This window comes from Talpa europaea (genome assembly GCF_964194135.1).
Source record: "Talpa europaea genome assembly, chromosome: 3".
In the NCBI taxonomy this organism is placed as follows: Eukaryota; Metazoa; Chordata; class Mammalia; order Eulipotyphla; family Talpidae; genus Talpa; species Talpa europaea.
Genome location: NC_140069.1, coordinates 23,505,242 through 23,518,212, shown reverse-complemented (window position 1 = coordinate 23,518,212; position 12,971 = coordinate 23,505,242). Strand labels below are relative to the sequence as shown.

Sequence of the window (12,971 nt, the reverse complement as noted above, 5' to 3'; positions counted from 1 at the left end):
GTTTTCCATTTCTGAGTTACAGCTATTTAGGTCTAACTAGTGTTTTTCAATAGCACTAACACTTCTCAGAACTAAAAACAATAGCCAAATGCTTTATCATCATCTGCCAGCACATTTTAATTTGCTATTACAAAAATTAATATCCTTATCATCCTACATCTTCATATATTTCAATAAAACCTTTCAAAATGCTACAGCAGACGATTTCTTGTTCTCAACTAGTTTTCAAAATGTGAAGAATCTAAAATACTATCAGAAAGTTGATAGTTTCTAGTAGACTTTGTCTTTATTTCAGGGCCAAATGTAACGCAGTTGTTTAAAAAGTATGGTGGAGATAGACATGGAACAAGAGTCTCGCAAGTGGGTCATCCCAGCGTGTGGTCTTCTCTACCTGCAGGTTAAAGAAAAAGTCCCAGTCAGTGGATATCACGGCTCCAGGGTTCAACCCTTTGGCTGGTGCAGGAAAGCAAATGCCACAAGCCAGCAAGCCCCCCACACCCAAGACCCCCATTATTGAAGAGGAGCAGAACAATGCAGCAAACACCCAGAAGCATCCTTCCCGGAGGAGTGAACTGAAGAGGTTCTACACCATTGGTGAGTACATGACTTTGGAGGCAAGGGGACAGAAGCAGGCTTTCTAAATGGCATGTGAATTGGCAGGTCAGTGCTTAAATGCCTCCTTCAATGTGTATATCTTCCTGGTGGCTTATTTGCATATTTTTTTACTATGGTCTGAACATGGAGACAGAAATACTAAAGACCTTCAGCAATGTTAAATAAGAGAGCAGAATTGAGGATTTTCTCTGTACTGGTCTAAGGGGAGTAAATTGTACATAGTAGGCTTTCCAGCTTCTGAGCTTATATGTGGCATGCTGTGTTCATTTTCATCATTCTCCAGCTGGTGCCATTTTGGTTGTTTTAGTTCTTTTCCTTTTCCCTCTAGGCTATCATGTCTCTGACCCTATTCTGTCAGCTTGTTATGACAGTAGTGGGTGCCAGCCTGTAACTAACAAAGTCACTAGGTAAATAGCAAGCTATTGCTTTCTGTGGGGAGGGCACAGTTCGCTACAGGGCCTTTGGACTTGCCTAGCACTTTAGAGAGACTGGATCACACCCAGAACCCAGTGTGTAGGAGTAGTCAGTGGAGAGGAGAAGCCGTTTTTCCAGGTTGAATAATGTCCTGTAATTTTAAACTTGAACATCTAATTGCAATGTTGTAGGTAATCAATCTAAATTAGTTGAATTACCAATATTTGTTCATTAGTTGTATCTTTGGCTTTGCTTTTTAACTAGTAGTAACAATTTTTGATAGCTTAGTTTGAGACAAAAATCATTAAACATTTTATCTTTGGTAGAGGATGCTGTGTAGGGAGAGCTATCCAGGAAGAGGATGGAGGCTTTGAGTTCATACAATATTTCATTTTGGAGAGATTTGATTATGTCCAAGAGCCTTAACAGTAGAGACTATGGCTGCGGCGGTTTACCAAAATTACAACAAAGAGATCATGTTTTGTTTGGCTTCTTCCACGCAATATGGTGTGTTTAAAATATTTTTCTTGTGTATTTTAGTGTCCTACATGTTTGGGTTAATTACTTCCTCCAAGCTTGAAGAGATACTTCCAAATAGGCCTTGTTGTGTTGTGGGATTTGACTACTGAAACCATGTTTTCCCTTTCTGTTATTTTGCATCCTCTTTCTGCATGTTCTCTGGTTTCCTGATTGAGAGGTTCTAGTCTTATTTTTCAATAGACAATGGGCATAGTCTTTGAGGATGGTGATAGCTAAGTAGTAAGAATTGATGTAAGGCAGTATAAACAGGTGCATATTTCCATTTTTCAAATTTATAACAGCAGCAATTTCTAGATAATCTCATTTAGGGAAACCATGCCAACTCACCTAGCTACCAGTCAGCATGCCCTACCAGTGAAAAGAATCTCAATTTATGGTTCACATAACTTGAAAAATCCGGGAGCCCTCTTGTGGCTGAACTGAGGACTACATTTAAATTTAGTAATGAAGTGCAGTACTCTATTGAAATAGTGTATTTAAATTCAAACAGTGAATTAAATAATTTTCAAATGATAAAAATGGAAAGTTTTAGAATTTCTTAAATATCTTTCAATGCACAGTGTAATAACATACATTTGTAGAGATGTGATCCTATACACCTAAAACATATACAATGCTCTAAATTAAGGTTAACTCAATACTAATACTTTTTTTTTATAGATTTATTTTATTTATGCCTACAAGAACTGGGGTACAGGCCAGAGGTGTGGGTGATGAGAGTATTCACCAGAGACAGAGTAGGAAACAGAACAGGCAGATTGACTGAAATACACTGCTGAGGGGAGCAGCAGGCAAGACAGGAAAGGTCTGCTGCGCCATGTGGGTCACCTCCCTGGCTGGGGATTGAATTCATGCTGAAGTGGCTGCAGATAGCTTCATAATGCTGTGTCTTAACCCCTTACACCACCAGGGAGGCCCCCTCAATACAAATACTTTTTTTTTAAATGGGCATAGAGTTAATCTTATGTATAGGATTTACTTCCTATTAAGAGAACTCCAGGAAAAAGAAATTATAACTTCCTTGTACTGATAATATATTCAGGTTCTTAATTATTCCTCTTAAAGTCAACATAGTAAATCTAATATAGTAGCCAAAAATAAAAAGCATACATAAACTCATACTTTTAATAAAAAAAATAGCCTCTCCTACAAGAAGTACAATAAAATTTCGTTGGATTGGAATAAGTAAAGGGAAAGCTGTTCTTTATGTGAAATATGTAAATCTTCAGATACATTTTTAAAAAGTAATCACTAAACCAAGATAGTGGTAAGATAAGAGCTTTTTTTACCCTGCTCTGTAACTCACTATATGTTCTTACATGGTTATTTGCCATTACTTCACCTTAATTTTCTCATCTGAATAGTGAAAGATTTAAACCAAAGCAGTGACTTTCTGAATATTATTTTCACTTCCATATCATAATTGGCCATATGAAATACTGTATAAGTTCTTATGTGACTGTGAAACAAATTGTCACAAACTGGGCTGATGAAAAATATCCATTTATCAGCACACTGTTGTATATATCAGAATCCACATATGCTGACTAGGTTCACTGCTCAGGGAATCAACAGGCTAGACTCAGGGTTTAACTCAGAAGGCTGAGTTCTTGTCTGCAGAATCATGTAGGGAAGACTAGATTTCCAAGCTCACTCTTGTTGGTGGAAGTTAGTTCCTTGCAGTTGTAGGACTGAGGTCCCTATCCCTGCTGGCTATCAGTTTTAGTACCCCTTCTCTTTCTTCACTAAGTGGTCCCTCCATAGTCAAGTCACTAACTGGGTGTTAAGACTTTCTAGTTTGATTCTCTGACTTCCTTTCCTAGGTTTGGCCAGGAAACGTCTCGTCTTTTAAAAGACTCTTGTAATTAGGACAGATCCACTCCAGTGTTCAACAGTCAGTATACCCTAATCATGTGAATAAAATCTACCATATTCACAGTCTCTGGGATTCTGTGCATGCATACACTATAGGGATGAGGAATCTTATTTTATATACTCACCTCAAACAAAATTTTTGTAAAAATGTTTCCCTTACTCTCAGTGTCGATCATTTTCATTTGATCCTATTTTTGCTTTTGAAACAGAGCTTTAGCAGAGGCAAGCAAAACATGTACATAGTTTGAGGTGTGAAGTTATACTTCCAAATTTAGATACTTGTGTAAATGAATAGCAAATCAATATAATTTGATGGAAGATATGCAACCTTGACTCAGGAAATGGATTGTGGTGTGCATTAATGAATCCTGACTGCAGTTTGGAAAATCACTGGGCTAGGTATTTGAAGTCCTACCAATACTTAAAATTTCTATCATTATTTTGAAAATAAAACTTTCAATTAAAACTAGAAAAAGGCAACATAAAATTAGTAGGCCAATTCTAATGGGTAAACAGATGAAATTTTCACTACATCAGTTTTTTTGTTTGTGCCAGATAAAACTACTGTAGGTTTACAATGTTATATACATGAAACCTATATCCTTCAAAATCATAGTCCCCACTTTGGGGCCTCCCTGGTGGTGCAGAGGGTTGAGACACAGCACTATGAAGCTATCCTCAGCTACTGCAGCACAAGTTCCATCCCCGACCAGCGAGGTTGACACACATGGCACAGCAGACCTCTCCTGTTGAGCCCACTGCTCCCCTCAGCAGTATATTTCAGTCAGTCTGCCTGTTCTGCTCCCCACTCTGTCTCTGGTGAATTCCCTTTTCCCCTTACATCTCTGGACTGCACCCCAGCTCTTGTATACATAAATAAATGAAGCTTATAAAAAATAGAAAATCATAGTCCCTACTTAAATGGTGACACCAAACAGTAGATTTAGTAGATTCAGATATTTGTCACACTGTTGATTTTCTCCCTTTAACTCAGAGAAAGACATGTTAGGACTTCTGAAATAATTGTAAATTAGGCATGCAAATAGTGTTCCTTAAGTGGACCTATAAACAAACCTATGTTATATTTGCTCCTTGATTCAAAATTATGAATTGGAGTTCATATGTATATATCCAACTTCTGTAACTATTACTAAAAGGTGCTGATCTCATTCCATTCTGAGGATTTTTCCCTAGACAATTAGAAAGTGAATGTCCCATAATCAGAGTCATTCAGTGAAGCACCAAATGCTGATGAGTCCCTAATCAGTTCCTGCTGAGTGAAGGCCACCTAGGAGAGGCTGTTCAGAGTTGAAAGAAAAGTCTAAAAGAAAGCCTGCTTTCAAGGCACTCATCATATGGGTTGGGGAGGGGACAGCCTGGTTAAAATGGGTGTACTGGTGAGTAGAATGTAAGACAGATGGCCTACATGCCATTGGGGTGCAGGAGGGGGAAGTGTGGAAAGGCAGGGGGCAGGGAGCTCACTCAATGCTGTGGAATTCAGAAGATGGAGAAATCACCTCAGACTGTTTATAGGCTCCATGGATCCAGTCACCCTTTTCCACCCTCCTTCCTTGCTTATAAGCTCCCTTGGTATCTGGCACCTACCTACCCCCCATATATCTTCTCATGGGGCATGTTTGTCTTCACACCAGGTCTCAATTCCTCGGCAAAGAGAGTAATACCCTTAATTTATTAACCGCAGCACTTAGCCCAGTATGAGGCACATAGTAGGTTCTAAATAAACAATGGGGGTGGGAAAGAGGAAGGCCAAAGGGCTATTGGTGGAGGTTGTGATGATGGACCTTGCCTTCTCACTGAAGAAGAAGATGAGGACATCAGCTAGGAATTCAGTGTAGGAGGAGCTCTGGGAGGGCATTAGGGAAAGCTTGGTATACCTGCTTTGGAGAAGAGTAAATAAGGAAATTCAGCCTTTACAAGTGTCAAATGATGTTCCAGTGCTCTCTGCCAGTTCCTGGGGGTGGGGGTGTGGTCAGAAGACAGTGGAACTTAGCCTTCCTAGGATCCTGACTCAGAAGGGCTTCCCTACCTGTCTAATAAGAGGCCTCCTTGGCAAACAGATGTCTAAAAATACTTCTGGAACTTTCTTCAATTGAGATCTCTCCCTCTCAAGTCTTAACCTTGTCAAGTGCACTGGTTGCTCATCATTTAATCTCCCATTTGCCCTCGGTTCAGTGTCTCTCTTTTTCCCCATCCTTGTTAATTACACTGTAGCACCTTTTCTTTATAAAACACCATCTGTAATGAATCAGTCAATGTTCCTGCACAGTCAGCTCTGGTTCCATTCAGATGAGTGAATTCTGTGTTTATTTGGGGGAATATGTATAACTCAGACCTTTCCACCTTTGAGAATGTTACTCACTTGTGAATGCATTCATTTATTAATTCAATAATTACTATTTGAATACCTGCTACACACCTGACCTTGTTCAGAGTGTTACTGATACAAAAGTACTCAAGACTAATCTGTGCCCTTGGGTGCTTTTATCCTCACAGTGAAGACAATATATAAACAATTGAATATTTAACACATTGTGAGGAAATGGTAACTTTTTTGAGAGCAATAAAGCAGGTGAAGGAGAAAAGTGATAGAAAAGTTACTTATAAAATGTATTTAAATCTTATGCAGTTTTTATAAACATCCTAGCAGATGGACGATAACAGTTCTAGGATCGATTACACAATTCTGAGACATCGATTAGGCTGGTTTCCATTATAGGCTATCAGATGTACCAATAATAGATTTTCCTAAGACTTACTTTTGATTTCCTTGGCATAGAATAATTTTATGAAACGACTAATGGCAAGATATTTGCAACAACAAGAAAATGACTAAGGGGACATTGAATGGTCTTCACATACCCCAGCATTGGGAGGTGCCAATCTGTCTAGGGGGGATTGTGATCCTACCAGCTCTCAGAACACAAAGTGATGGTGATCAATTGTGTGAAAGTGAGGTGCAGTCACTGGGGGTGCTTGTCGAGCTCCTCCTTTTGCTCACATAAGTAGTTGAAGTATCCCATTCACCACCACCCCCCCGATGTTGTGACTGTAAAGAAGATGCTTACAATTTCAAGGCCCATGTCTTCTCTGGAACAAAGAAATCACCGGTGCTCACTGAAGACCGTCAGGGACATAATCTGTGTAAAGTGTTTCTAGATGCCTAGAACCTGGAAGTTCTCAGTGATTGTGAGTGAGAGTGTTGTCATCCTATGTTTAAGATACAGCATGGAGAATGTGTTATGGTCCCTGCCTTCTTTGTGCTTCTATGAGGGAAGTCTCCTGTCTTGATCCAATTACCTCTAATCGGCTTAAAATTAAAAAAAAAAAACTAAGGCAAGTATGTTCCCCCTCTTTCCTACTCCTGTTTGGGGTATCTGAATGCCATTGCAGCCAAAATATACATTTATATATACATATATATATTTTAATCAAATAAAAATGCAAATCATTGGGGGAAAAAACTCTTCAGTGGCTCCTCATTCCCCACCAGATTTGTTACTCTTCAGATCCTTTTGCTCTGCCCCCACCTACTCTCCAGCTTTATCTCAGACCCCAGTCCCACATGCCAGCCGGGCCAAATGCTTGTGGTCTACAAAAGGTGTCCTTGATGATGTGTCATGGGGTTTATGGAAGGTTTTCCTTCTGCCTAGAATAGTGTACGAATTTCACCCAAATCTCCCCCTTTCCAGGCCAAACCTTCTCCAGATGTGATCAATAGAAGTGGATTTCAAAACATTTTAACATACACACTGTCAGTGTTTGATGCAAATACTCATTGAAATCAATGAATGCTTGTAACTTTCCTAAAGGACAAATGGGGCTTAGTTTATGCCACCAGGAGGCATGCTGTGGGAGGAAGTCTCTGAACATCTGGTGACTTCTTCACGATCACTGTGTAAGTGTCTGTGAATTTAAAGAAAGACTCTACGTAGACTGATGACTCATGGTAAAGATTTCTTCCTCTACATGTATCCAGATCAGGTTTCTCTCTAAAACAAAAGCAATAATGAAATGAGAAAACTGACAGGGATCTCAGTGAGTGATTTGTCCATACCATGGATGGTGAAACAGGTGCATTGAGAAGATACAAGTTTTTTTATGAAATTACATTGAGTTAAAGTAACTGTCCTTTCTTTCTTTTCTTTCTTCCTCCTAATTCCTTTCTCCTTCCTTTTCCTTTCCTTCCTTTCTCCCTTCTGTTCTTTTCTTTCATTGCGTCCTGTCTTGTGTTAAAATGAACTGTCTTTTGTTAAATGATGACACAGAGTATATGTAGATTGGATTGGTAGACTTTTTAAAATAAGATGTGTTCATTTTAAACCTCCTTCTTTGTCAAAAATTAAGTTAGGAAATGTCCCAAAAATATTCTTTAAAAATTTTACTGGTCTGGGGGCCTCCTTGGTGGTGCAACAGGTTAAGTCTCAGCACTATGAAGCTATCCACAGCCACTGCAGCATGAGTTCAGTCCCGGCCAGGGAGGTGATCCACATGGCTCAGCAGACCTCTCCTGTCTCACCTACTGTTCCCCTCAGCAGTGTATATCAGTTGATCCATCTGTTTTGCTCCCTACTCAGTGTCTGGTGAATTCTCTCATACCCTGCATCTCTGGCCTGCACCCCAACTCTTGTATGCATAAATAACTAAATCTTAAAAAAAAATTACTGGTCTAGGAAAAAGAAAATTTTAAATCCAATGATTTGTGGCCCTACCTGCCAGATAGAATACCTTTAACTTTCCAAACTTCATGATGCCCAGTTGAATTCAAATTTGTAGCTTACTAACCCCAACCCAATTACATATTGAAAAGAGAGCCTATAGAATTAGGAGTTCCCTGGAAATTCTTCTGAGTAGTTGGCAAAATTAAAACAGTAATAACTAGCTTGGAAACTCTAAAAACAGAAAAGCAAGACATACATTTATCTGCTTTTTAATTGCAGTTTACCAGGCATTTAAAAAAATCACCTAACTTGCATGTCTCTCATTTTGAAGTCAGACTTCTTTTTAATTATAAGAATAAAAAAGATCATCTCTAAAGTGAAAATACTGTAACAGGGAAAAAAAAAATCTCTGATCTTGCTGGAGGCAACACATTCTGCAGCATGAAACTAGGTCACCACTGAACTGGAACCTTCTCTCCAAGCTAGAAGATTCTTCATGTAAAAGCAGGAAGTCTCTGTGATTTAATCAAACAGAACCATCCTGGCTTGCAAGTCACTGGCTATAAGCACAGAAGTAAAATGGAAAACTGCTCTGAGAATTCAAATGAAATTATATTCTTGAGAAAAATGACTTTGTTTTGAAGTTTGTTTTGACAGTTTCATAACTTCGTATATTTTCTGGGTCACAGAATGTTCAAGGAAAATTATTCCACTGCTGAGGTTTCCCATTACACATAAAATTCCCTGAATGTACCTGCACTTTTCACAAATTAAAGCCTAGCACACATGTAGAGTGCCCATTTTTTTTTATGTGCATGGTATAAAAATATGCACTTTTTATTAACAGAGTGAATTTCAAAGTATTGAGAATTAAGCTTCTTTTTTTTTTTTAGCATTTGTACATGAACCGATCTTAGCATTTAATATAGGAGAGTTTGTGACTCTCTGTTTTTGGGTGTTGGATGGGTATTTGAAATAATTTTTGTTTCATATTATTTAAAAAACTTATTCCATGCAAAACCCACTTTAAAACAAAGTATAGGAAAAACCATAGATGGAAAACCATTTTCAACCGTCAAATAAAAAACTTTACTATTTCTTTGGAGAGTAGTTAGATATTTTTACTAAACATTGATAGAATATTAGCTAAACTCTACTACACAGCAGTAAGCATACTCAGAAGGCAGAAAAAATGTTGCTTTGATTTCCCTGTAGACTGGAAGTGCTTATAATGTGCTAGCTAAACTTACCTACTCTAATTTTATTCAGTTAGCACTATGTTTTGTACATTTGCCCTATTCTTTTTTGCCCTAACTCTGTGCTTGTTCTCTGTCAGATATAACTAACACAGGATTGAGAAACAGCTCAATCATGGCTATGATAAATGGTTTAGGAATGTCAATAACCCTGAGGTCTCCCTGAGCAATTTGTGCTCCTTTGGCATTTGGGTTGTAGTGCAATCGTCATATAACTTATTCAAAACAAATTATATCTGTCCATTTATTTAATGATTTCTAAACAGCTTAATTAAATCCAGACTGGTTATAATTGTGGAATAATTAGATTGGACATTGTTTTGTGGTTGAGAAAACATCATGGTTCTGTTTGAAATTTACTGAATCCCTAGTAAAATAAGTTCCTCAGCACAGTCAGTCATGAAAACTTGCCCTTTCTACCTACCACACTCTTAGGAATATTGTGAAAATATTTCCTCCCACTGAGCCATGGGTAGGGGAAGAAAATGACATATTATTACTTTTTTTTAAAAAAAGACATCCTTTAGTTTGATCATTTAATACCAGAATTAATGGCAATTTGAACAGTGAAATGTCTAGATTCCCCCAGTATTTCCATATTTGAAGAATATGAATTTAAAAAGCTTCTAGAATCTCATATGCATTCAGCTATAAAACTATTGGTGTCTTCTGATGGTTTTACGTTTTTTTTTTTTTTCATTTCATAGCTATAGATGTTTCTTCCCATGTAAAAAGTTGCATGATTTGTGCTCTGCAACGGAATGTTGACCATGTTCTTAGCTCTGGCAAAAATAATATTACTTAGAAGAATGTAAAAATAGTTAAAATAGCTAGACACAGAAGAGAGGAGGGTTCTATTATTTCTTCCAGAGGTTTTGAAACTACTTTGACAATTGTTAATTACTTTGAATAACCCAACTGGAGATTATAAATGTTTCAGTGACCATTTGTAATAGGTTTGCTATAAATAATGTGCACCTCTACAAGCAAGCAAGCTTTTAGATAACTATTTTAAAGCTTCACTGATCCAAACTTTGCCATCATCTGGACAATCTGAAATAGGAAGGTTGTCTCAGTAAAATCTGTGAATAAAAAGTTATGGGGTTTTTTAATGGAAACATGATTTCTGGATACAGAAAATATTACTTTCAGCAAATTATCTTAATAAATAGCTATTAAGTTGGTAAAAAATACCTAGCAAGAGAAATTAGTGTGCTGGTTTTAAAGTAATGTTATCTGTCAGTTAATCTACTTCTTGTTACCATGTATATTTGAAATAATAAAATTAAAGTCCTTCAAATTATAGAAATATGCCATTAGCAATTTAGATTGGTGGTTCTTAGGGAGAAAACCCATATTGTCTGTGTGATCACAATCACAAAACCTTAACATACCATTTCCCCCATTAAGTTTGGTCATTCACTTGATAAATCTTTCATAAGTTGAAACCTTATGGAAATAACTGATCTATTTTGGATTTGGAAGATCCCTATTATGCATATTAGCAACATTATACCTTGAGTATATGGAGGCTGTCCTGTCATTAGGGAAGTCGGTGAAACTGCACCATATGTGTCCCTTCTGCATTTTCCTTTTATTAGGATTTGTACTTAAGGATCATTGAATTTTGTTTTGTGGCTTAAATTTTAATACACTGTTAGGGAGACATTGATTTCTTTTCATAGTTACATTGGTTGGAAGGGGCAAAAGGTATCAATAGTGTATTAGAGATAAAATATCATAGGTGCAGAGAGTTGAACTTTTTGACACTGTTTTGTATCTCAAAAACCAATTCAGAACAAATTATTTTTCCTTCCCAATTAGTTAGTTTCAGTGTCTTTAAGTTCTTCCAATATTAATCCAAGTCAGTCAAGATAAAGCAAAAGCAGCAGAATAATATTTATGCCAAGCAATTAAACAGGGTTTCTGTACAAATATGGGGCTATGAAGTTCAACTTTGGGCTTTAAATAATTCATCCAAATTACAGATCTTTTGTGATATGAGAAATACTCTTGTGAATAAATGTAGAGTGAGTGGAATGGGATGGGGGCATAATCAAAGATATGCACTTAACAGAAAAAAAAAAAAGAGGAATATAAGTAGTAATTTCCCCTTTCCAGACTGTCATAATGCTTTTCATTTCCATCCCCACATGAGCCTATCTAAACTTCAGTTCAAAGGAAAATTTTAAGAATGCTTGACTGTCATCGACAACTGCCAATAGTTAGAGATGAGACTTCAAAAAAATGAGAGGCCAAATAGTGGGTGTCTTATGTGCTTTACAATGGAATTTGGACTTAATCTTGACAGCATGGGAACATTTGAAGGGCTCTGCCTAAGGGAGTGCCTGAAAATTTGCTTTATAGAGAAAGGTTTTAAGGATCATATGAAGAATGACATGAATATATATTAATGCTTATAAAGTGAAGCATATTTATGCACATACTGCAAGGACTCAAAAGATAGTGTGTTGTATTGTTTAAGAGCTTTGGTTCTGGAATTATTTAGGATTTGGATCCTAATTGGGCCGTTTTGAGTACCTCTGTGAACTTGAACAAGTCACTTACCCTCTCTGGACTTCTGACTTTCATTTGGGAAGTGTGAATATTATTATTATTATTATTATCCTGTACCACTTAGGCTTATAAATATGAGATCATGTATACATATATATAGCACAGAATAAGCACAGTAAATGTTAAATAAAAATCAAAATCTCAAAATAATATGAATGAAGTGTGATAAGAGCCTAAGCTAGAGCAGAAACAGTATGAGAGAGAATTACAGAGAGATAATGGACTTAAATCTAGGGACTTTGTGGGAGCCTCCCTGGTGGTGCAAGGGGTTGAACACCACTATGAAGCAATCCACAGCCTCTGCAGCATGAGTTCAATCCCCGGCCAGCCAGGGAGCATCCCACATGGTGCAGCAGACCTCTCCTGACTTGCCCACTGCTCCCCTCAGCAGTGTGCTTCGGTCAATCTGCCTATTCTGTTCCCCACTCTGTCTCTGTGAATCCTCTCACCTCCCCCTCCCCCCTGAATCTCTGGCCTGTGTCCCAGCTCTTGTGTGCATAAATACATAAATCTTAAAAAATCTAGGGATTTGGTGACCAATCGGAAGAGGAAGAGGAAGATTTTCTAGTCCAGTTAAGATTTTCTGGGTGGTGCTATGAACCCAAGTTTTAAATAAATGTAATAAAAGGTCACATTTTTCAGTGAAGAAGATAGATCTTCTTTTGTAAATGAAATTACAATCTCTTTGGGCCAGATAAAAGATAGATGGATAGTGGTAAATGAATCTTAAAGCCAGAGAGGTCCTTCGAGCTCTGACCCAGAAAGAGTTGGGGCAGCCAAGAGGTCTAGGAGGGTAACTGGGGTTAATAGGACACCATGACTTCTAATTTCCTGCTATGAGTGAGAACATCCTGTATTTTTCTTTTCTTTCTGGCTTATTTTGCTGAGCATGATCCCTTCCAGCTCCACCCATGTTGCTGCAAATTGCATGAGTTTATCTTTTTTTTTATTGCTGAGTAATATTCCATTGTGTTTATATGTCATTTGGGTTGTTTCCATAGCTTAGCTATTGTAA

At 37.6% G+C, this 12,971-nt stretch overlaps 1 protein-coding gene across 4 annotated transcripts in view; it reads left to right on the top strand.

The window, feature by feature from the left end:
* Positions 1-404: 404 nt before the first annotated feature.
* The window catches only part of OXR1 (oxidation resistance 1), a gene marked incomplete at both ends in the record, with an annotated part of 174,349 nt that continues 161,782 nt past the window's right edge, over positions 405-12,971 (top strand). For all 4 annotated transcript variants that reach the window (XM_084230229.1, XM_084230227.1, XM_084230228.1 and 1 more), the window contains one exon: positions 405-594. In XM_084230229.1, coding sequence (XP_084086355.1) covers positions 471-594 — 124 coding nt within the window. The remainder of the gene's footprint in view (positions 595-12,971) is intronic.